The following is a 25,634-nucleotide window of genomic DNA, read 5'->3' as shown; positions in this document are numbered from 1 at the left end:
ATAATCCATCTTTGCTGGCTGCTCTTTCTTACCTGGAACATAAGGTGGGGCCTCAAGTTTGTTGTCTGGACAGCCCTCCACAGAGCCTTCCACAAAATTTGATGGCTCATTCATATCCTAGGAAGAAAGGAGGACAGAGATGGATAGAGAGGGCATTTGTGAACTTCAATCAGTGTTCCAGTAGAAAGCAAAAAATTTTGGAGAACCACATGTACAGTAATTTTCCCTTTCCAAGAAGAGGTTCCTGGCTGCAACATCAGTGGTACCACTAGCACAGGAAACTCACAATCCACATGCCATCAAAAGGAACTTGCTCGTGGAAATCCTTGACCATATCATGCCACCACTGATGTGTCTCTGGACTGGTGAAGTCAGGGAAGGCGGTAGGACCGGGCCAAACCTGAAAGATAAAAAGATCAGAGCTCTCAGGTACCCTTGTGCACAATGATGCTGTGGTTATATGTAACCTTCAGAGTGTCACTGGTAGACCCAATCTTCTGAAATTCCTTGTGTGAAGGTGGGACAAGAGGGAAGACAACATACTAAATTGGTATGACAAGTCCTGTCTGAGAGCTGAGTCTTCCTGCACATTTCACAGGTGCCTGACAGGGACTATCAATGCAAGAGTGGTGCCATTCTACAAATATGGCTGTTGTGGCACTCAGAATGGACTTTTCATAACCTGGTTTGTAGTGCCACCAAATGGTAGCTGCAGCTCAATGGGGGGAAAAAGATACTATTCACCCTGCGTAACTCCAGGTGTACTGTATTGTTTTATTTATTACTGTATTCACTGAAGTTATGTAACACCTTTCTATGACAACCACCAAGGTGGCCTGTGGAAAAATAAAATTAATACAACATTAAAAAGACATGTTATAATGCCTATTCTAAAAGTATCAAGAGAGGAGACTGATTGTAATTCTGAAAGGAATGCATTCCACAATTTGGGAGCAACATAGAGGAAAACACCCATCTGCCCTCCCTGAAGATAATGGCATACTCCAGAGGATCTCATATTAATGTTAATTTGAAGTCCTTCTTCTTTCATCAAGCTTTCCCCCCATGAGTTGTGATATTTCCTTTCTCCCTATTTTGTAACTGATTCTCGTAATGTTTATGGATTTAACTCAGCTCGCTGTGTAATAATTTTTAATCTGATTTTTATATGTTTTTATTTTTATGTATGTATTTTGATGCTGAAATTTTAATCTGTACGCCGCTTTGATCATCGCGGAAAAGCGGGATAAAAATAAAAATTTCAATTTCAATTTCAAATTAATGGCACATTCAGAATGAGACAGACTGTCCATTAAAAACCCAGGGCTTAAGGCTTTTGAGGCTTGGAAATTAAAAACAAGACCTTGGATTTTACACTGTCAGCACTAGAAGAAAAGTGCCAAAGAAACTGCAGGTCTTTCTTTCAACTTCAAAGTTTTACAATCCCAATTCTGTGCCTAGCTGCTAGAACCTGAGACTTCCAGACACTTTTGAAGGACAGCCCTATATAGAGAACATTACAGTAGTAAATATGTAATGTAGCAACGCATAGGTGACTCTTTCCAAATTAGATTAATTTAAGAGCTGTAACTATTTATTTATTTATTTATTTATTTATTATGCAGATGCTTTTCTTGCCACTTCAGCTAGTTGGGAATCTAGATGTGGCAGAGGATCCTGGAGATTCCCACACTATAAATTTGGATCTTTAGATGGAACAGAACTCCTTCTAAAACAGATTGACTAGCAGACTGCTGGATGTATCATCTGGCTAGTGAGAGTTCCTATGGTGGACTGTCAGTGATACTGCATCACTCCCCCTTCCCCAGCCATGCTAGCTTACACCATCCCTGAGTATGCTGGCAGGTAGACTTAGGTAAAACTCATTCTTCTTGCTGTGTCCAGGTCTCATGATATACTCTCTGCTTTCTTTGTTCCATTCACCCCAACCACTACTAGAACCCAGATTAAACCATTAATTTAAAACCCTGCTTGGAATCAAAATGTCTCCTTGCGTGCCAAGATTCATGATTCAGGCCCCAGACTCACCTTCCCAATCAAAGGCTGTCCAGTTGCATTTAAGATGAAAACTCCACGCTTCAGGCCTTCATCAAAGGGTTTGTAAGTGCCAGCAGGACTGGAACTGCTGATACCAGCATCCTAAAAAAGAAACAGAGGGAGAGAGACATGCTAGAACATAATGGATCTGACAGGAGCAGAAAGACAGTGATAGTGTAGTAAGTCTTTAGTTACTGATTCTCATTCTGTTCTTGTTTAAATAGTGAGATAAGGTTACTTCTTCTAGCCAATTTAGCTGTTAACTTAGGTGTGGCTCTTTGATTCTGACTGCCCTTGTAAAGTCTTTCACCGATATGTTGCTCAGTGCATGAGTTAAATTTCAAGATAGTATCAGATAAACCTGGAATCACAGCTCTCAGTTTAAAAGAACTTCTCTATATTTCATGATACAGTATTTCAGTCCCTGTTTCCTAAATCAAAGACGTTTATCAACACAAAGAACAATGCAGTACAGTGTAGAGTCAAGAACAAAACTCTTTGCCTTTGGAGCAAGGGAGACAAATAAAGGTGGCACATAGCATGCGGAGTGGACACCCGTGCAGCTATACAGTCAGGCTTTTCTCTGCTTGTGGAAGTACCTCACCTCTTCATATTCTGAGACTCAGACTGCAAACCACACAAAGCTGCACATTTTCACAAAAACATCTAGCTTGGATTTTCCAATAAAAATAGAGTGGAGGAGAGGAGGAACTACTTAACCCTCCCTTCCTGCTGTTTTTCCTTCCCTCTCCCAGCTGCCTTTTCCTGCATGGAAAGGCCAGTCTGGTTTAGAGATAGCTCTTCTGTTTGGTGCAGAAAGCAGGGCCAAAACTTTGCACTATTTCTTTACATTTTTTTTCCTTGCCCACCCTTCACCCACAATAACACACATTCCAGGGCAATGTCCAAGTCTTCACACCAAAACATAACAGAACATTCATAATAAAACTGAGAGAAGTAAAATAAAACAAACAGAAATGTCCAGCCAGCTCTTTATTTTGGAGGGGGGGGGGAGATCAGAATAAATGACTAGCAAATCAAAATGGCAAAGGAATGGGAAGATTTTAACTTGGTGTGAAATGAATACACTATTGGTGCTAGTTGGATCTCCTTTGGGAGGTATTCCAAAGCTAGAATGTCACCACAGAAGTAGTTCTTTCCTTTCCTGTGCATCTTTACAATTCCCTTTCCTTTCCAAAGACATTTGGAGAAGTGTTGGTTATTACTTTTAAAGTCCCACATGGTTTGGACCCATGTTACCTACAGTATTTCCTTTTCCTGTATGATCTGCCCTGTACACTCAGGTCCTCTGGAAGACATTTACTTCAGTCAGCTGGGACTAGGCTAGCAACTGTCACCCAGAGATTTGACAGCTGTCTGAATTTAAAATATCAATAAAGATTAATCTTCCACCAGACCTATCCAGCTGAATTTTAATTTATAATTTTTAATGTATGAATTGACTGTTTTTAATATGTACAGTTGGCCATCCGTACCCATGGATTATGTATCCACGGTTTTAACCAACCATGTTTTCAAAATATTCACACACACAAACATTCCAAAAAGCAAATCTTGATTTTGCTGTTTCACATAAGGGACACCATTTTACTTTGCCACTGTATATAATGGGACTTGAACATCCATGGATTTTGGTCCTGGAACCAAACCCCAGCAGGCACTGAAGGCCCACTGTATTAGTTTATAGGCACTTTTCACACGTGTTATGTGCTTTTAACTGGTGTTATGTGTCCAATGTGCTGATGTATTTAAATTTGTTGTTATTCTTATCATTATCATGGCATATTTTTACAAGAAGAGGTGTTCCTTAAGGCACCTTTGCCCCAAACCAATTAAGCTTTAAAGAAAAGAAGGAGTTAGCTTCATTTGGTACTGGAAGCAAGTCAGCAGCCAATGCAATTCTTTCAGAATTGAGACTATTATTTATTTTTTATTTATTTAGAGTTTTTGTATCCTGCTCCAGCTAAAAAGGCTCTTAGAGCAGCTTAGATTGCTAATTTGACAGTTCCATGGCTCCATGAGGCGGAGCTGTCAGAACTCTATCTACTGAATTTTGCATTGCTAAAGCTTCTAAATCATCTTCATGAGCAGCTTTATATTTATCACCTAACTAAAACAGCACTAAAAAAAAAGAACTCAGTGACATTGGTGCACAGAAAACAACTTGCTCCAAAACTTAATGACCATGCCCATTAGGCCCATATAAAATCCTTTAGTTTATAGATATAATATAGTGGGAGAACCTTGTGTAACTCCTCACTTTATTAGGCATAATATTGAACAGAAATTGTTGTGTTACTTCCAAAAAGCAACCCTGTAGGTGAAGTTCCTAAGCAGGCTGTGTCTGGACTTGAAATTCAGATTCTGTTGTATTTCAGAAGGTAAAAGTCTAGATCATGTTGCCAGATTCCTTTGTGCAGGTCTGAGAATTCTGTGGCTCACTAACATATTGTTGGATTGCAACTTCCACCACTCCTCACCATTCCCTTAGCTGGCTAGAGCTGCTGGGAGTTGCCATCCAACAATGTCAGGGGCAGCACAGGATTCCCACCCATATCTTAGAGAGATTAAGTAGCCAGGTACATTATCACTGGACAAAGGTCCAGCTATACATGGTGGAGACCAGAATTCAAATCCCCACTCAGCCATGGAAACCCACTTGGTGATCTTGATGCAAGTCACACTCTCTCAGCCTTAGAGGAGGGCAAAGGTAACACCCCCCCTTTGAACACATCTTGCCAAATAAACCCTATTACTTGGGGTTGTTGCCATAAACTGGAAACAACTTGAACGCAAACAACAACAGGTAAGGAAATAATGGGCATATGCATGAAAGTGGAGGCATGATTACATAAGACCTTATTGTGTGTCCACTTAGGGAGTGCAAATAGTAAAGAAGTATCTGACAATGTAAATCAACCCAGTGACTTCTCAGTTTATATAAAGAGACAAAACAAACATTTTAAATTAGTCTTCCCACAATTTGATTATCTTTCTAAGCTTGGAGGGCAGTGTTTAAGACTACCAGTGCTGGTCTGAATCTGGTTTTGGATATGCAAAAAGATACAGAAAAGGGATTGGATATAGCTCTTTCTCTGGCCTGTAGAATTTCTTTTGGGAAATTCAGCCTGTGTGTGAGAAACATTATTTAGAGATTGAGCCTGAGATTCCAGCATTGCTTGCCTGATCTAGAAAATAAAAATGATTGTGAAACTATGTTATGTTCTTCCTTTCAAGGCAAATTATGCTTTTGCCTGCAATTTTATCACAAGTCATACAATCACACACTTGTAAAATTGTGAAATCTGCTGTCTTATCACATGGACATTCACTGAGGAGAACATGATATGAGGGAGGATTTCTAAGAATGGCAGTTTTTAATTATTTGCCCTCACTGATGTGGAAGTGAAAAGTTTGGAAATGTGGGGGCAATATGAGTTTATATTGGGGAACACTTGATCGAAAATCATGTACTTTGCTTGCAGAAGTTCCCATACTCCATCTTTGCCTGCTAGCTTTTCTCTTCCCATTCACTTACCACAATCATAACATACCTCCGCCCCTCACGATGGAAATCTTTCACCATTTCTGGCATATCCCAGAAACCATCTTTGTTGAAGGTAAAATCTCTTTTGGCATCTGCATAATCCAGGTCATTCCACTGCACATCCTGTGAAGTCCACAAAGGTAGCATTACTAGGAAGAATATAGGTAATCCTACTCCTCTAATTTCCAAGTTTGATAACTAATTTCCTGGAGACACCCAGCTCTAGCTCTGCTACCACAGAGGCAAAACAGTTGAACAATCCCACACAATATCCTTGACATAACACAATGGAAGCCACTTACTAGAGGGAACTGTGCTGCTGTCATGTTCTTTACCACTTCCCGGGTTACAGCAGTGGAAGTGTATCCCCAGCGGCAGAGATGGAATCCTAGGGCCCAGTATGGGGGCATGAATGGATATCCTAAAGGAAGGGATGGGAGGCAATATTCATTTTCTCTAATAAGCCATTAAAGGTCATGAGATTCTCATGGGAATAGATTTTCAGCAAAACTATCCAACATGTTCTTGAAGATTTGAACTTTTCAATTTTAGCTTGTTTGTTAAACTGGTAATATGTAATCTAAAGGGCCTAAATGCCCTAAAGGCATCATGTCCTTTTTTATGGCAGGAAAGCTGGACATTTTAATCCTCATTGGTCAGGACTGCTTCATCTGTTAAGAATTTTTCTTAATGCACAAAATCATCAGTTTAGAAAAACATATGAAACTCACGTGTACATTGTTGTATATTGATAGCTCAGACAACAGAAGAACCAAGAATCCTAAGGTATCTACTGAGGACCCAGCACCATAGCATGTCCATCTGCTAACACCATCCCATTTAAAAACATAGCTAGATTGATCCAACATTGCAAGTATCCTTATGTGGCTCATCTAGCCACCATGTTAGTTTTCTACAACACCTGGAAGCAGCACTGAAATTTTAAATGGTATTTAGAAACTTGCATGAACCTCATGAATGTGACCACTGCCCAGATTTAGATCAGAGCAATACTGCAATCGCTTCTGCCTACTACTGCCAGGTGAGCCAGTGAGGGATCTGTCATGGTGACTTCAGACCTGGAGCCAGTCCTGCACAGATAGGACATATATGACAAGCACACCTGTTTTATGCCTTTTCCTGTACTGAAACATGTCTGTGCCCATAGAATTTCTGCAGAGAGCAGTTCTCAGCATCCCAAATGAAAGGATGTTTCTGATTCAAAGAGTACATGAAACACGCAGGCGTCTGGTGCAGATAATTCAAAACTTTTCAGGCCATCCCAAAAGCTCAGTGGTGAAAAATAATGTTCTTTCACTTTTTGCTATTCCACAATGAAACACTTATGAAAAAGTGAAGCAACAGGTATTGTAGAATACTGGAGCAGCATTAAGAACTGTATGACCTGATCCAACAGGGGTCTCCAGTGGGAGTCTCCTGATTTCTCCTACCAATTAGAAATTCTCATCTTTCACTATTTTCTATCTGCACCAGTGTACTAATTGAAATGTGAGATACAAAAGACCCAGAGTTTCTATGTGGTTAAAGGACAGCTGAGAGGGAACTGGCCCTGTTGGGAGAATTAAGGATAAAACTGTCAGTGGTTTGCTAAGTTTCATGAGGCCTTCAAGTGGCAACTAAGTCTTCTTCTTGATCACAGATGCAATTAAAAGGCCCTTTATCAAGTAATGAACAACTCTCTGATACAGAAGCACACCAGTGCCTACCAATGACATCCATATACTGGCGCACCACACTCTTTGGGTCTGGGCCCAGGAAGACATAGAAGTCCAGGATACCTCCAGTTGTTCTCCATGTCAGGGCTGGACTGGGCTGTAGTATCACATCTGCAAAGCAAACAGTGGCATAAAGACAGTGCTAAAATGGCATTGCAGGCCAAACACATTCCCCAACTTTACCAGCACAGTCCACATGCAATTATAATTATATTCATCACCACAGTTAAAGACTCCCTCCATCCACCCATTGGGTTCTAATGCTCTAAAAAAAAAAAAAGGGGGGGGGGAGATCTCCTTATCTTTTTTCTCTGCAGCACACATAATCTGTTGGTTGTCCTTTCCTGCATATTTTCCAGTTTTGCAATATCATTTTGACAAAGAACTAGAAGATTCATAATCACACCATATATTTGTATAAAGATATTGTTATACTTCACATGAAACATACATTACTACACAATGTTTTGAAGTCACTGACAGGGCAATAATAATTTCAATTATTTTTTAAAAATCACAGATACAGATATAAGCATGGATCATATATTTTTACAATACAGTTTAGAGCAGATTTGGCTGCAAACTGTACTTTTATCAAGACCTAAAAGCCAAGATCTTCTGCCTGGGCTGCCAGCAGAACTATAAGTTAATGCAAGGGTGGGAAACCACTGAATTTGTCCCATCAGATTGCATCATCCAGACTGGTAAGGTCTCCACTGATGCCCGACTCCAAAGCCTTTCCTCTGCTGAAAAGGGAGAGGAAAACCAGCTTTGGGACTATCCTGCTTCTATTATTTCAAAGGTTCAGCTCTTGCTTTTTCTGCTTGATCAGGCCAAGAAAAGCCAGCCTAGTGAGAAGTTTCCCAAGATACTGGGAGCAACATGAGGTGGCAGTACCCCAGAGCTGAGTTGTGTGGTATGGGGAAACACTGTGGTCCCCATCTCCCACACTGCCAGAGGTGAAAGTGGTGATGTGTGTGTTTTCAAATGCACAACCTAGTAAATACTCCAGTGATACTCCATCCCACAGAAGATGACTTTGCATACCAAAGACACATCTTAAAGAGATACTTACCCATGGCATTGCTGTTTAGCAAGAACACGCCATGGGCTAAGCCATCCTCTTCCAGTGCTAGATAGAAGGGGTGTGAACCATACAAATTGGAAAAAGGCTGAAAAAGAGAAATAATGCACAATGTCAAGGTCACCCTACACATCTAAATCAGGTTTTGTCAATGGCTTCCACAACTAAACCAGGCTTACTCACTCAGACATTTAACCACAACAATCCCAGGATGGCAATCATGGAAATGCAATATAAAACATACAGTTACAAACTTAGAGGCATAAAAGCTCTTTAGTCAGCAAACAAATACACAAACAATTATAACCTCCCAAAACTGTAAAATATTACCATAAATTAAAAATTTTAAAATACATTTAAAACATATTTACAGTCTTTAACAATACAATTTTGGATGATAGCTGAGTATGTCACATTGCCAGACTAAGTCAAAGTCATAACTAAGCCATGCCCCATTTCTACCCATATTCTGTTTTCAGTAATTGCTTGCAAACATTCACATTCAAGCACCTTAATAAGTCAATGAAAGCCTAAAAAGGAAATCAGGCAGCTGAATCTAACAAGGCATCTAAACATGGCTATCCTCCAGTTCTGCAGACACAGGACTGTCTACAAAACAGCTGTAAATTTAATTTAAACCACTGTACAGTAATTGCCATGGTTTGTGGCACTGTGGTTAACTGAGGAGCTTAGAATTCTCTGCTAGAGATGCCAAGAACCTGATGCAGAACTACACTTCCCACAGTTCCTTAGGAACAGGGCAATTACAGCTTTAAGATGGTGTGAGTGGACAAGCAGACCTACAACAAATGTAGCAGTATTGTATGCTGTTCAGATTTCCAGCCAAGCAGCTAAACATCCTTCCCCCCCTCAAGCTTTCAGGCCCCCCCCCCAATAGACACTGAGTGTTCTGGGGTAACCACTACTCCATCCTCACTGCACTGTTTTGAATGTTTGTTTTTTAAATGATTTTTGGCCCTGAAAACCATCACTGAAAACAACCTATGCATGTGAAGATATCAGAATGGATATGCTCTTAGTATATGGAATATACCCAATGAAAATTCAGTGGAATTCTGCAGATATGGACAGGATCATGCTATGGAACACTCTTTTGTTAGATGGGTAAATTGACAGGGATTTAATGGTGAGTTAGCAGCAGCCAAATTACCTTCAGTATCAGGACATAACACTGCACTCTAGTGGTATCATAATACTTTTGTACTCAACAGATAAAAGGATGAATTTAGCATGTGATAATGACTTCAGAGTACCATGAAGCAGATCCAGTCCACCCAAATGGACCCCATGCTATCTCTCCCCAAGACTTACCATGGGTGACATGTCTCGATTCCACATGGTAATCTTGGTCCAGTTGACATTGAGGATGAGTGAAGTCAAGTGCTCACCCAATCCAGAGATGAAACTTGAGGGCAAGGAAGTTGACAACTGCAGGAACTGGTCTGCATAGAATAGTGGGGCCACTGTGGTATTGAGCCTGTTGGGGAGAAAGTGGATGTTCCTATCCAACAGTTCACATTGAATTCTCCCTTGTTTTGCCCTGCTCCACTTAACTCTCCTCAAATCATGCATACATCATATTTTACTAGCTATTTTAGAACAAATGCCTGGGCCATGTAAGTCTCCTGTACATCATCCATCCACTACAAATGATTAAACATCCATTACAAAGTAAACACCCCGTGTGTGTGTGTGTGTGTGTGTGTGTGTGTACATGAAAAGTGACAGAACAATCTTTAATCAAATGTTGCCAAGCCAAAGGTCTCATTCCCACTATTATATCACATCTTAATGATGTTATTACAGCACTCTGAATGCTGTCGAACACTGCCAAGCCCTTTCTCAAGAACAAGGCTAATAGATTTTAGTTTGAGGTTATAAATCCTGCAAGTAGAACATGGTGGAATGTCATTCAGATCTTCAGAACTATAGGCCAATGGAGACTGCTTCTCAATATGATGTTTAGTGTAAGGCTGGGCAATTTAGGTCCATCCAGTATTGCTGACTGTAACTCTCATCATTCCTCAACACTGGATTTGCTGGCTGAGGCAAATGGGAGTTGCAGTCCATCAGCATCTGGAAGGCCATATGTTTTCACTTTCGGTTTAATGTGTATCTATAACCTTTAAATTTATAACAGAAAATGTAGCTGTGACACAATGACACAAACACATGTTTGACATGGGAATACAATCAGACAGGCAGTATTACCTGCACCTCCCTGGCAGTCACATAATTGGATGCAAAATGTGGGCTGTTATGTATTATGTTAAATGACCCTTCAGTATCCAGAATATTAATCACAGACACATGATTCAACATGGCAACAATCTTCTACCCCAATATTTCTCATTTCAATATTATCTTCACATATATTTTTAGTTTTTATTAAGCTAATTTTCAGGAAGCAGATAATTAGGAGGGAACATGTTAGGGTATAGAAAGCCAGGAGCTACTTACAGTACATGCCCACTGGATGTCCGAAGAATAACAAGGCCAAAGGGGTCAGCAGAGAAGTGTATTGAGTACAGTGTGGAGGATGCCTTGTTGCTTGATTGGGGAGTTTCTAAAGGAACCTCATACCGCTTATTAGCTGGATCCCTGAGCTGTAGTGAAAGAGACATCAAAACTGCATGACAGGCCTGAACATAGCCACACAGAGACTCTATTTATTCAGCAAGAGAGATGATGGAGATTAAAGGATTCTAGTCAGTCATCATCACCTATACTTCACCTTTCCCCCTAAAAGTGGGATTCAAGGTGGCTACTAGGGAGCAGAAATTGGTAGTGACGTTACCTGAGAGAGATAGAAAAAGGAGAACGTCTATGAAATTTAGGGTCATGTCCAAGCAGTCTGGATCACAAACACTGATGTTTTGTATGCCAAGGGATCTTGTAGCACCTTTGAGACTAATTGAAAGAAAGAAGCTGGTAGCATGAGCTTTCATGTAGTGTGGGAACCAGAAAGGAGATGAATTGGTCAACAGAACCCCCATAAAATTACGGGGTTAGTTGGCGTTATAATGTGTGTAGTGTGCCATGAAACCATTCTCTCTGTTCAACCCACTATTGACAATGTTTGTGTAAGTCAATACTTTCCCTGCTCCCACTCTATAGTAAAACATACATAATATATTTCTTCCTACATCCCAGTTGCTCTTTATAAAGCAGACTGCTGTGATCAGGGGTCTATTCAACAAGCACAAAATAAAATTAAGATTACAATTCTATATGTATTTACCTGAGTAAGCTTGCTAGTAACTGCATTGTCAATTTTTGTGGCTAAGAAAGTTAACATCAGCAAATAAACATTAGATATATCTAGCATATCTACATAACTTGTTCTAGATGCTTTACTATTTGCATAATTTATTTTTGGTTATGCAGAAAGGGAAGTAGCTTTACAGGTTGATGCAGTCCTGTCCCAACCACCAGAATTCTTTTCCCCCCCCAGTTACATCTTCAGCTTCCGGGTAAATGTTAGAACTGCCTTTTTTAAAAATGCTGATTTTCAGCAAGCCAAACACTGTATCACATAGTACTGTCACTAAGCTTTCCCAAAATTATAGCACATATATAGTTTTGCCTAGAATAGGGATAGAAATAACATGGCTTTCCAGAGGTTCCTGGACTTCAACTCCCCAAAGCCTCAGCCAGCATAAGTGTGCAGGATTATCAGTACGTAGAGAGATCTTGTATCACCTTTGATACTACCTGAAAGAAATTGGCAGCATGAGCTTTTGTAGACTTCAGTCTACTTCCTCAGATGAGGAAGTAGATTGAAGTCTACAAAAGCTCATGCTGCCAATTTCTTTCTTTCAGTTAGCATCAAAGGTGATACAAGTTCTCTCTACATACTGATTCTACACACTAATACAGCTGTATCTTTGAATTCTACCACTGTGCAGGATTATGAGAGTGATGGTTCAAAAATATGTGGAAATCTAAAGGTTCTCTTGCTTTACAGGGAACCTCCCATGTAATATAAACAATAGAGTTTCTCAGAGCCCCTACTTTCTAGACTTAGCCCCTACTCACTGTGAAGTGAAGCCTGCTTTGTGTCTCAAAGAGCACATCCAACTCCAAGTTCATTATGTCATCTGGCATGAACGTGGGCTTATCCCGGGTCAAGTGAGCAGTATAGCCAGTTTTGGTGGTAGTCAGATTCACCATCTTGTAACTAGGATAGCTGGGAGGGAAGAAACACCATGGCTGCCAAAGATCTGAGCCCTTGGACGAAACAGGAATGTAACAGCAGCCCCGAGCCTCACATTCTTCTTGAGAAAGCATCTTCTCTGGGGCACAATCAAAGCGGCTGTTCGGAGGGATGTCACACTGTCTGGGTTGTAAACTGGTGGCTCTGAATGGTTTTGGCTGCTCAGCAAGGTTCTCATGTTGCTCCTTTCCTTCTCTGCCTTTCTTCTTAGCCCAGTGAGTGCTCTCTGCCTCTGAATCGACTCCAAGGCTCACAGCTGCTCCATGGACTCCACAGACACTGAGCCCAGCATGCAAAGCAATGTTCACAGAAACCCACAGAATCACCCACAGCCCCCTCTGCTCAGGTTTCTCAGCCAGTGACATGGCAGTGGATAAGAAGATGGCCAGAAGCTCTCTTCAGCAGGCACAGGACAAGTCACTGCATCAAACTGCAAGGGAAAACACAAGAGGTGGACACTTATAATACAAATCCTTGGAAGAGAAGGAGCTTAAAGACTTCCCTTCATGTGCATTGTCCAAGGGAACTATTGCTAAGACAAGGCTGTCCTCCTCTGCCAGCTTCTCAGCAGTTACTATCTTTTATAAATTCAGAAGCCAATATATCAGTCAGGCCTACATACCAGAATCAGGGTGACTAGATGTCCTCACAGCAAAGGATGGCAAGGCTCCACAAAATTGAGGGCATTCCAGGAAAAAGTATGACATGACCAAACAAAAACTACAAATACTAATATAAAGTAAATGCCTGTACTGCAGCCACTCACTCACAAACCATAAGGTTGTAAGTTCAATACCAGCAAAAGGGCTCAAGCTTGACTCAGGCTTGCATCCTTCCAAGGTCGCTAAAACAGATAAAGTTAGAATTCCAAGATGTAGCCCGCAGCTATGTTAGGCTGGAAAATCAGTACGCAAAGGGTTCTTGTAACATCTTTGAGACTAACTGAAAGAGAAATTAGTAGAATGACCTTTCATAACTTGAGCATACTTCCTCGGATGCATGGGGATGGAGTTGTGTTAAACTGGGGTGTTCATTCAGTCTAGTTTGGCAACCACCATTCTACTTTGGGTCAGTTCTTATTTTTTTCTGTTCCAAATTTTTTGGGGGGTGAGTAGTAAATTTGGGTCTGCTGGCACCTCCCTACGTGGTCTTCATTAAATGAGCAAAGATTTCTGACACTCTATTATTATTATTGAAAACATGCAGAGGTAGCTGTGTTGGCCATTTAACAAACACAAACAAAAATCCATCAGTGATACCTTTTATTGGCCAACCAAAATGCACAATATACTTGTTGCAAGCTTTCGAGGCTCCATGGGCTTCTTCATCAGGCAAGATGCCCTGGTGGCGCAGTGGTTAAATGCCTGTACTGCAGCCACTCACTCAGAACCATAAAGTTGCGAGTTCAAGACCAGCAAAAGGGCTCAAGCTCGACTCAGGCTTGCATCCTTCTGAGGAGGTTGCTATAATAAGTATCCAGATTGTTGGGGGCAATTAGCTTACAGTTGTAAACCGCTTAGACACTGCTTAGGCGGGATGAAGTGGTATATAAATGAAGCTTGTTTGTTTGTTTGTTACAAACCAAATAGGAGGGGGGAAAAATTGGAGATGTTAGTCAGACACTTGTATGTTGTTTGAGTTCTTAGTAAAGATGTTATGATGGGGAGGATATCTTTTGCAGACAGGCTCCTCCTCCTTCTGGCCATGTGGCAAATAGGGAGATTTTCAAAGTCCAGGAAATTTAGAGCCCATTTGCATCTCAACAGGGACCCCTCTTTTGCCATCCAACATGTCTCCATTCCAGGGAGGCCTCTTTATGGCAGAGAACAGAGAAGAAAGAAGCCCATGAAACTTCAAAAGCTTCCAACAAGTATATTGTGCATTTCGATTGTCCAATGAAGGTGTTATCATCATCATAAATCCCCCCTTTCTCCCAATATAGGGAGTCAAGGCAGCAAACAGCAAGTTTAAAATAATACAATTTAAAAACAACACAAAAGCATTAAAATGTATACATTAAAATTTTAAAATAAAAATTTAAAAACCCTTTTAAAAGTCCTGATAAAGGGAGTATTTAGTAGAGAAAGACATTAATAATGAACTTAGAAGGCTTTATAGCACAGAAAGTACAAAGTAAACATAAACTAAGGAAAGATATTCAAAATAAGGGACAGGAAGTGGTTTTATGTTGTTTATTGATTTCTTTGTGAATGCTTAGACTATTTGTTGTTGCTCCCCACCCCTTTCCCCTTTCTGAATGTTTTGGAAGTTGTAAATATGGATGTGTTTTTAAACAATACAAAAATAATTAAAAAGAAGTTAAAGTGAGTATGCATTAAAATTTAAACTGGATTAAAAACTCTATGCAAGTCTTAAAATCTGAACTACACAATATGTACTTAACAATAAGAGGCAAGAAAACTAGACTCCCTTTCAGTCACTGTGCTGCAATGAAGGGCGCTTGGGCAGAGCCAGGAGTGGAGTCTTGTGCAGAAAGACTCTTTTAAGTTTTGTTCAGTCTTCGGGGACCCAGGGTCCCTGGGTCAGGAATCTCTTCTGCCGCAAGCAGAGAGAGGGGCAGAGTCAGAGGAGGGAGGCCAGGGCTGCATCGACACTGCAGAAGTCATGGGAGATTGAGCCTTCTCTGTCTGGGAGCTCTGGCGCCACAACAGCCCAGAAGCCCCAGGGATTCGCAGGATGGAGCCAGGCCCTCTCGGCCTGGGGCTGGCAAGAGGGTCGGAGGAGCCCTGGCCGGGAAGGAAGGAAGGAAGGAAGGAAGGGCACTCACTCACCCGCCTCATAAGGAAGAGGCTCCAGGACTAAGACTCAGGGGGGAGAGGGATGGCTCACAGTCACGTGATCCCCGAAGTCATGTGACTTTCCTGGGCTGCTGGATGGAAGGGAGGAGGAGACTAGAGGGAGGTGTCCATCACGTTATCGAAAGGGAAAGCAAACAGCCAAACGAGCGCGCGCCGGGTGTGTGGGGGGGTAGCTATATATATATGCATACACATTAGAGTGTGCGGGCGCGCATATACCCTGTCAATAACATATATATTTTGTGTTGTGTGTGTGTATACACACACACACACACACCACACCATTGCTAATTCTCCTTCCTCCCCTTAATGCCCCCTTTATGTAATACTGTGTATACTATATATATATTTTCACACACCACACACACACACACTATATTATATATGTTGTGTGTGTGTGTGTGTACATGAACAGGGTATTTGCATGCCCTGTTCATATATCCACCACATATGTGTGGTGTATTCACAAGATATTATTTTATTTCTTGTTTTATTACTTAGATAGTTGATAAGGGTATGCCTATGTGTGTGGTTTATACACAATATCAAACACTATACACCTGTTGATGGCATATATATATATATATATATATGCCACATCAGAGTACACCACACACACACACAATAACATAATAGGGTGTGTGTGTGTGTACACAGATACTATTTTTTTCTTTGTTTATTATTCACATAGATAGATATAGATTGATTAATTGACAGGGGTTATGCACACACACCACATTCAGTAGATTCCTTTGCATCCCCCTCTAGGGACTAGGCAACCTGCGAGGCCTTGGGACCGGCCCCAGCCCGGTCCTGCCACCAATTGCCGCCAGGGCCTTTGGCCTCTCGCGCGCAGGGGCAAGGGGGGCAATTGTCTATAGACACCTCAGGAACATGCATTTATATTAACAGTTTTTTAAAAAATCAGCAAATTTTTTTGCGTGTCCTCCACTTTTTTTAAAAAAAGTGTCCACCATTTGAAAAGTTTGTCTACATTTGTCCCAGATTATTTATTTATTTTATTTTTTAAAAAAATATTTATTTATTTATTTATTTGGCTTTGGCCCCCCCCAGTTGTCTGAGGGACAGCAACCCGGCCCCCGGCTCAAAAAGGTTGCCTACCCCTGCTCTAGGGTTTGGTTCCAGGACCCGCGGTGGATCCCAAAATCTGAACTCACTTGCTAAATTGCACTACTGTATGTCTCCACCTCCCCTTTAATTTCAAAACTAAAAATGTGCAAATAGCTTTGTTCACCTGGGAGCCTGAACCAATTGGGGTTCATAGACACACGCACACACAAAAGCTTTAAAGACAAATGTGTGTATGTGTGCATGGTGGCCAAATTTTTACATTAGGGTGAGCAAAGTGCAGCCCTCCAGATGTTGGATAGCTGCTCACATCATCCCTTACCAATGACTATGCTGATAAAGACTGATAGAGCATCTGGAGGGCTCCACTTTTCCCATCACTGATTTACTAGTCTGCAGTAGGAAATCCAGTATACACAATAAATACACTTGCTGAATTAAAGATTAGTTTAAACTTTCATTGGAAGACATATTTTTTACAAGAAAGATGGGGTACCACATGCTATAAAATGATCAGCTAAGAATTCACCATAGGGCATAAGTAGAAAAAGTTTCTAGTTCTGTTATTCAGCAGTGGTGTCCCCACTGCAGGTGGCACCTGGTGCTGGGGACAGGACTTCCAGGGTGGGTGGGACCTCTGCCCCAGACTTACAGTGGGGTTTCCAGAATGACATCTGTGAGGGCCACAGCACGCCCCTGTGTCCACAAGCGGCACTGCTGTAGGCCTGGGAAAGGCCAGTGCAGGCCCATGGAAAACTGGCTCCGGACCGGGGAGAGCCTGCCTGGCCCAGGGAAAGATGGTCTTTCCTTCCTTCCTGTTATACAGTATTTTCTGCTGACAAAATGACAGACAATAATATTGCAATCATTCTTAAATATGTATTTATTTATGAAAAGTCAAATAAGGAAATTATTCATTCTCAGTTGCCTTTCCTTCGTTACATTGTTTCTTGTTCATCCAACTTATTTTTTAGGATGCGGTCGAGCTTCTGTAGTGTCCTTTGGTAATGAGGATAGTCCTGCTCAACTTGATGGAGAATAACACTAATGGCATGCAGTCGCTCCTCCAGCTTCTGTCGTTCAACACGTATCATTATCTCAGAACGACATAATGGATTGTATTTCCCTTCCTTCACAGCCTGCAAGTACTTCATACGGACTTGACTGGACACAATATCTGAAAGGTTCTTAGAAAAGCAACATTGAATACATTAGTATAGACAAAAGGGTGGGGAAAAGGTGACAAGAGACTAAGGCTACATCTGCGGTGTCAAACCAGAGTATTTCTGCAGTGTAGATGCAGCCCAAGTACTTCAGTTGCATCTGGAGGTGAAAGGAGCAGCAGAGCAAAGTTCTGGACAACTTTCAGACCAATGACTGATTTTTAGCAGTCAATTTCCCAGAAGGAAAACAGTGAAATAAACATAATGTGTACTGCTAGAGAACTCCAAAGCAGAAACTCAGTATACCTGTGCTGGTGTACAGGTTTAGACACAGTAAGTCTTGATTAAATTTTCCTGTTCAGTCATGTGCAGTGAGTACAGAAAATGGGCACAGAAGAATCACCATTACTGTAATGCATCCTGCATATTGTTGTAAGGAAAAGAAAGAAAAGCACATTGTATTTGTACATTGTTAAGGGGTTTTTGTCATATTACAGCAGAGATTCCTCTCCAGTCTCATCTTCTCATCCCAGCACTTGTATTACCTCTTAAGAAATTTAAGGGCAAAAAGACTTATTAGAAGTAAATTAATCAGATGCTTCATACTGAGTATAGGTTTGGAAGTTATGCAAGAATAAATGGTACCTGGCCAGTAACCTGATCTAAATATTATGGACAGAGAAAACAAAAGTGATCAGAGGAATTTAGAGACATCACTGTTTTGTGTACCACAACCTGCAAAAACATATACTGTACAATGCGACTGTGCGGGAACACATATTAAAGGTCCTTTCACACCTCACAATTTATAGCACTGTGATGCCACTTTAACTACCATGGTTCCATCCTATGGAATCTTGGGGTTTGCACATCAGGGAAGAGTTTTAGACTCCTCAGTCAAGCAGCTTTTTGGTGCCTCTAAACAAACTACAAACCTCATAATTCTCTAGGGGGCAGCTATGGCAGCTAAAGTGCTATAACCGTGTGATGTGAAAGGGCTCCAAGAAGAGAGTTCCATAACAGAAATGCTGACACAAAAAGGTATTCTACAGCATTCTGGTTTGTGGCTACCATCTTAGAATCCAGGAATAAAGTCATCCTCAAATGTGTAACTGGTTGTTTGGAAGGAGAGCAGTCAACACATCCAGAATCGGTTGTACCGTTAATGATGGATCAGCCTGTCCTCTGATCATCATGATCTTTGTCTTGTCAGGGTTAAGACCAAGCTGAAGTCCTGGGAGGAAGAAGTCCCACACCCTGGAAGTCCTGCCCCTGCCACCAGGTAATATCTGGTGCCATAAGACCTTTTAGTTTTGGCACTTGGCCCCTAAAGGGTATGCCATCACTGTCATGGTGGATGTTACCTCAGCAACACAGTTTGCTCTGAGGGCTCCCCTTCATTGCTGTGGGGCATTCATATGAGGATGATAATTGTACAATGCTTTTAAATTGTAAGCCACTTTGACTCTCAAGTTTGGTATAAAAAAGTGGGATATAAATAAATATAATAGTATAATAATAATACCACTAACCAAATCTGGTATCAATGGTTATGGGCAAAATTGAGAATGAGTGCACTCACGTGATAAGAGAAGCTGCGGCGGGGGGGGGGGGGGGTCATCAAACAGTGGGCAGCCTTCTTGCAACAAACCACAGAAAGAATCCAGTGGCCTGGTCACACTACCCAGTTACAGCATTACTGATTTCACTTTAACTACCATGGCTACTACCTATCTTGGGATTTGTAGGTGCTAGAGCTTTCTTGTAGAGAATTCTAAATATCTCAACTGCAAATCCCACAATTCTGTAGGAAGCTACCATGATTAAAGTGGAATCATGTGCTGATATGTGTCTACACAACAAAAAATGCCCAAGGATTTGATACATTAGTTATCAGCTTGTTTCTCTGGTTAAGTGGGAGAGAACAAACAAATAATGGGAAGCTGCCCACTGCCAGATTGCACAATGACACAACTGTGGAGCAAAGATAACTAGTTTGTTAAGCTGCTTCTGCAGCAGGCATGATGTGTACTCATGACAAGCCCAGCCTTTCTTAGAATGCTGGCTTTTTGTGCAGTGGTATAAACCAACATGAGAGCCAGTGTGATGTAGCAGTTTGAGTGTTGGAATAGAATTCTTGGAGACCAGGGTTCAAATCCTGGTTCAGCCACTGGGTGAACTTGGGCAAATCACACTCTCTCAGCCTCAGAAGATGCCAATGGTAAACCCTCTCTGAGGAAACTTGCCAAGACAACTCCGTGATAGATCAGCTTAGGGTTGCCATAAGTCATAAACGACTTGAAGGCATACAACAACAAACAACAAACCAATCACAAGGGAAAATGCAGCACATAGTGCCAAAAAGCCCAACTCTGCTTACCTGCCGTTTCTTTGCCTGCAGAAGATCAGCTTGTATTTCAAGGTCATCTACTTCACTATTCAAGAGAGAAAGTTCTTTCTGCTTCTCCAGGAGAGCATTAGTGACATTCCGCTGTGAATTCTCAAGCTGGGCTATAATTCCGTTGCATTCCTCAGCATTCTAGGGAAGGAAAAGTAAACAACATGTTGCCTCTCAGTACAAGCCCAATTGCCAGATTATTCTAAACAAACAAACAACAACAACATACCACATCCCCTCTCAAAATATCACTACTCATTTTTTTTCCTAATAGCAATAGCAAGTACAATTGTCCCCAAGAAGCTGGGTACTCATTTTAGCAACTTGGAAAGATGCCATGCTGAATTAAGCCTGAGACTCTGGCTAGTATTGGACTCACAACCTAATAATAATAATAATAATAATAATAATAATAATAATAATAATAATAGGATTTATTTATATGCCGCCCAATCACTGGGAATCCGGGCAGCTTACAACAGAGGGGAAAGTAGACGGTTCCCTGCCCTCAAGCTTACAATCTAAAAGACATGACACAAAAGGAGAAGGGAATGGTGAGGGGGAGGGGATCAGGCCCAGCATTCTTCTCTCCCTCTGAGGCCTGGACCAAGGCAGATGGACTGGAAGGAGGACTCTTTTTCTTAATCAAGGCTGGGCCCGATGCCGTTGGGCCTGTCCTTTCTCCTTATGGTTTGAGTGGCTGCAATACAGGCATTTAACCACTGCACCACAAGGGCTCTTCTATACTGATGGCTGCCATGTAGGAAGATATATTTACACCTTTAGAGAAAAAATCTGGGGGGCGCTTCACACTACACAATTAATACCTCTATGCCGGGACTGCATTCTATAGAATTCTACAATTTATAGTTTGGTCAGAGGCACCAAAGGAACTCGCATGATGAGTCCAAATCCCAGGGTTTGTTACATTTATTATTAGTGCATTTCTCTGGTTTGTTGGAAAGGAACAAACCACAGACATGTGACAGAAGTATTTTATTACCTCATGAGTGCTCATATTTAAATCCTTACAGCAAATTTATGTCATACTTATGCTTTTCTTTGGCACCAGGAAAAACCTACCCGGGAGGCAATACCTATCAAACTACAGCCCTGCCCTTTCATAGACACATAAACAATAAAGATGCAAGGTGTTCCTATTACCATCTGATCAGGATGCAATTAGGCCCTTTTATGGCCAGTCCCAGGTTGGAGGTCAGTCCAATTATGGTTCATCTAAATGTCACACCTTCAAGTCAGCCTGAAAGCACCTCTTTTTGCCTATCTGTTTAGCCCCATAGACACTAATAATTATTAGAATTGGTGCTCTCATACTGGACCAGCTCTTTAATTCTATTTCAGGGAAGCAATACACAAAACATAGGCTCTGTGTGTGTGTCCTTGACCACTTAGGCATGTGAGAAGATTATGTAATTTATTATTTATTTTATTCATTTCTGTCTATCATCTTCCCACTGAACTATTCCTTTTTTTTTTTAACTTTCTGACCTTCTGAGTCTCCTTGATCTTTTTCTTTAGCTCTAGCTTCTTATAGTGGAAATCACCCTTGGTAAGTAGTTGCTTATTCAGTTTCCTCTGGCCTTCAGCACGAATCACAATAGTCTCTCTGCGGGCAACAGCGGCTTCTGTATCTCGCATTAGTTTCTCCTGCTGTTTCATCAGTTGTTGGTACCTTACCTACAGATCAGCAGGGATGCAAACAAGCTGAACGAAACACAAAATCACAAAGCCAATTTTCTGTGTATTTCACTTTAACAATTCAGACAACAAACAGTGGACATATGAGCACCAACAACCCAAAGCTTTGCAGAAAATGGTTTAGGAAATTTCATATTCTAGAACTTGGGGCACTATTTTGATCTGGGATTCTGCAACCAGCTTTGGAACTGTTACAGATCCTTGTCAGTTTTCATAAAATCAGAGCAGAATATTGCTAGTGGCTGCAGAATGTTAACATCCCTGCAAACAGCATTCACTGTAATGATATGTAGATATCTCCTCAGTACCTCTGCTGTCCCAGTATTGCTTGATCTTTAACTGTCTTTTCAAGAAAAAAATTCCAGATATAGGTAAATCAGAATCAAGCAACCAGAATTATATTCCTTGAACATATCTGAAAGCCACATCAGTTTGAATATTAATATATTTTTGAAGGATCTGTTCTAGCTTCTACTATTACCTTATCCTTGTTACTGACTTTGGAAATTTGCAGTTTAGCACATGGTGAAAATTGGAAGTTTAAAAGAGGTAGATCCCGTGTTTATTGCTCAAATTGAGTATAAATGGTTTTCACACGATGTCACATGCAATCCGCTATTAATCTGATAAGAAAGAGACATGATCCAGCATTTAGGCATTCACGGGAAAATATCATGAATTCATTTTCGCTTCATTCACAAATTGGTTTTATTTGCACAATTGCTACAGTGTGAAAGCTAACTGCTGTTTATTCACGAAATAATCATTGATTTTGAGCTTGTTGTGGGATTTCCCATGGTTTATTGGGGCGAATTTACCTCCGGATCTGCTTTGTGGGTAGACATGGTCAACTGGCAAGAGACTCGCAATATTCCATGCTCTAGATTATTTCTTTTTGGTATTGTTATGTTCCTTTATGCATGTGGCAGGAAATGCAGGGATGCATTGGAGGTCATCAAAATAAATAGATAAGATGAGGATGATGAGGACGAGTACAGTGAGTCCTTGGTATCTGCTGGGGTTTGGTTCCAGGCCTCCACCACAATTATCATGAGCGCATGCACAAATGTCACTATTTCCAAACCATTAGAGGGATATTCACGCATCTGTATTAAAACCAAATGCGCATTTTACTCTCTTTCCTTGCATTGTTAATGCACCTTTATCATGTTATTGTCAGTTGAGTGTTAAAACCATTTATGCATTTGTGCGCATTTGTGCAATGCAGGTGCTTTAATACCTTAACAGGATGGTGGCACATATGGTCCCTGTGTGATAAACTCCTATGTGAAACAAAATCCACCCAAGTCCCATATATTTCCTATAAGCAACCTTCTCTCTTATAGACCTCAATAATAGGTACATCACTGGAACAGGAAATAAGCAACAACAGAGTACCGTATAGGTAACAACAAGTGTTGCTTGGGCTGAAAAACTCTGATTCAATGCCTTAAACTAGTGTTTTTCCAGCTCTTGGGTGTTTTTGATGCTTTGGCCAGACTGAGCAAAGAGCAGATTCATCTACACAACACTTCCAACTTTACCTGCATCCTATGAATCTCTGACTTCATGGCTCGGATCTCACCCTGCCCAGTCTCTGAGTCCACTGCAGCACGCATCTCTTTGGCCAACTGTATCTTCTTCTCCCACTGCATCATCTGACACCTGACAAAGTAGAAAGGAAGGAACAATCAATATCACACCATACTGTTGTAGTGCTATTATTCCACTTTAACTGCTACTGCTGCCTCCTGCTGAATTTTGGGATTTGTAGTTTAATAGGTCTAAGAGCTCTCTGGCTGAGAATTATAAATGCCCCTCCTTAAACTTGCAATCCCACAAACTGCCACAAATCCCAAGCAGCCATAGCAGTTAAAGTGAAATAATAACACTATAACAATGTAGTGAATGTAAGAAAGGGATTGTACCATCTCTCATCTTTCTGTGTGTGTCACAGGTGACATAAATTAATTTTGAAATCTCACAAAATACTGGAGGCATGCTGGGGAAGTGGAGATGTGTCAATTATACTAAAAACATCCACAGACAATAAATCTTGAAATAAATGGGCAAACCATATTCCACACAAAAGTCACTAATTATAATATAGGCACGGTACAGATCGCCCCAAAGGTGTAGCCGCTCCTTTTTCCGTCTGTAGTTGCTCTTTTTTCCACTGGATTGGGGCCAGGGCAATCTCACCAGCAGCCCTGCGGCCCCAATCTGACGTTTTTCCAGGCCAAAGAGAGGCGGCAAAATGCCCCCGGACACCCCCACCTTACAGAGGAGAAAGGGGAGGCCACTGCAGCCCCTTTCTCCTGTGCGTCGCTGGCACAGCTGTTTAGTTGCTGCCTCAACCATGCAGAGGCCCAAAAGGAGCTCCGTTTTGGAGCTCCTTTCTCTGCCTCCACCAGGCTACTGTAAGTGGTGCGGAGACGTCACACACGCGCTACTCCATGTGGAAGCAGCGTGTGCGTGACATCATCGTCACACCCCCTGTGTGGATAGCACCGTGTAATGATGGTGCTGTCCACACATACTAGGGTTAGGGAGTGTGCGGATGGTGCGCACTCCCTGACCCTAATACGGCCGGGAGCACGGCGCATTTGGCTGGTGTGTACCGCACCATAATTCTTTAAAAAGAAATTGCCACAGAGGTATTGGTAAATAGGATTGCTTTTTTTTTTTAGCAACAAAATTACTATGTTTGAAAGTCATTAAAATGTTCTCTCGTCTCAAAAGAAATTCCTCCAGACAACATATAAATCCCACAGAAACAGGGCTATTCGTTCTGGGCATGGAGGCTGCAACATTAAGAAATCTGATCATTGTAACTTTACTTTAATTGACTATTGGATTCTCCATCCCTCTTAATGTAGGAATATGTATATAAAGAAACCTATACATTTACAGCTGCACTGAATAAGAATTCAGGTGCTCTGTTACACAACAGGACTTACTCTGCCTCCACTAGACTGTTGAGAAGTCTCTCTTTTTCTTCATGTATTTGGTTCAGCTTTTCTTGCATCTGAATTGATTCTTTCTCTGATGCCTAGAGCCAGGAAAATGTTCATTATGAGCCTTATCCACTTGGGCCAAAAAAGGGAGAGGCAATACAGAGAATAGCTTTACTTTTTATATCATAATAGCAGGACCCCCGCTAAACTCTTCTTCAGAGCACTCCACACCAAGGAAAGTATTGACTCTACTGTTAGTCAATGCTGATACAGCATCCTCCATGTGTGAGATCTGGATCAGTTGCTCCCACTGTCCCTGCCCACAAAGGATCTGCAGACAATTTATTGGAATGATTCAAGAAAACAGGACAACAGGATCTGATCCAGATTACTGCTAGGAAATGCATCTGAGTGGCAGGGAATACCTTGAGAGAGCGCACAAATTCATTTTCCATTATAGTGTTTCCCTGCTGCAGGTCTTCAGAATTCTCTCTGTTCTTGTTGATCAATAAATGTAGCTTGACCAAATCATTAGCCATGTTCTTCATGTGATGTTCAATGTCCTTCAGTTCATTTTTCTCCTGCTGGATTTCATCTGGCAAGGAAGAGTCAACAGATTATAATGTTCTAAAATATAAAATTTTGAATCCTAAATCAGTGGTACAAATGGCTTAGGGAAGAGAGGCTGGTGGTGCTGAGGTTTGCATACAAATATAGAAGCATATGTGCTACCTGCCTCCTGCTAATTTCGGTGAACCCATGCTGCACTGAAAGACACACCATATCAGTGAATGAGAAGGCACCCA

At 41.3% G+C, this 25,634-nt stretch overlaps 2 protein-coding genes across 8 annotated transcripts in view; both read right to left on the bottom strand.

Annotated features, from left to right (window-relative positions):
* GAA (alpha glucosidase) overlaps positions 1 to 15,577 on the bottom strand; it is a 30,290-nt gene extending 14,713 nt beyond the window's left edge. The window contains exons 1-11 of one of the 2 annotated variants that reach the window (XM_042451729.1): positions 15,476 to 15,577; positions 12,506 to 13,113; positions 10,928 to 11,073; positions 9,779 to 9,944; positions 8,438 to 8,534; positions 7,354 to 7,473; positions 5,929 to 6,047; positions 5,618 to 5,749; positions 2,050 to 2,160; positions 287 to 400; positions 33 to 117 (exon numbers count right to left, since the gene is read on the bottom strand). In XM_042451729.1, the coding sequence (XP_042307663.1) occupies positions 33 to 117; positions 287 to 400; positions 2,050 to 2,160; positions 5,618 to 5,749; positions 5,929 to 6,047; positions 7,354 to 7,473; positions 8,438 to 8,534; positions 9,779 to 9,944; positions 10,928 to 11,073; positions 12,506 to 13,048 (1,633 nt within the window). In that variant the 5' untranslated portion in view covers positions 13,049 to 13,113; positions 15,476 to 15,577. Of the gene's footprint in view, positions 1 to 32; positions 118 to 286; positions 401 to 2,049; positions 2,161 to 5,617; positions 5,750 to 5,928; positions 6,048 to 7,353; positions 7,474 to 8,437; positions 8,535 to 9,778; positions 9,945 to 10,927; positions 11,074 to 12,505; positions 13,114 to 15,087; positions 15,207 to 15,475 lie in introns of those variants that run through there. The other variant, XM_042451728.1, reaches the window with a different exon arrangement.
* Positions 15,578 to 17,450: 1,873 nt separating this feature from the next.
* The window catches only part of CCDC40 (coiled-coil domain containing 40), a 41,761-nt gene continuing 33,577 nt past the window's right edge, over positions 17,451 to 25,634 (bottom strand). The window contains exons 16-21 of one of the 6 annotated variants that reach the window (XM_042451723.1): positions 25,254 to 25,423; positions 24,832 to 24,923; positions 23,416 to 23,536; positions 21,662 to 21,850; positions 20,135 to 20,293; positions 17,451 to 17,778 (exon numbers count right to left, since the gene is read on the bottom strand). In XM_042451723.1, coding sequence (XP_042307657.1) covers positions 17,530 to 17,778; positions 20,135 to 20,293; positions 21,662 to 21,850; positions 23,416 to 23,536; positions 24,832 to 24,923; positions 25,254 to 25,423 — 980 coding nt within the window. In that variant the 3' untranslated portion in view covers positions 17,451 to 17,529. The other 5 variants (XM_042451724.1, XR_006102144.1, XR_006102145.1 and 2 more) reach the window with 5 other exon arrangements.

The sequence above is a fragment of the Sceloporus undulatus genome, chromosome 2 (genome assembly GCF_019175285.1).
Source record: "Sceloporus undulatus isolate JIND9_A2432 ecotype Alabama chromosome 2, SceUnd_v1.1, whole genome shotgun sequence".
Classification (NCBI taxonomy): domain Eukaryota; kingdom Metazoa; phylum Chordata; class Lepidosauria; order Squamata; family Phrynosomatidae; genus Sceloporus; species Sceloporus undulatus.
The sequence above is the reverse complement of the archived record's forward strand: the minus strand, read 5'-3'. Positions and strand labels throughout refer to the sequence as shown.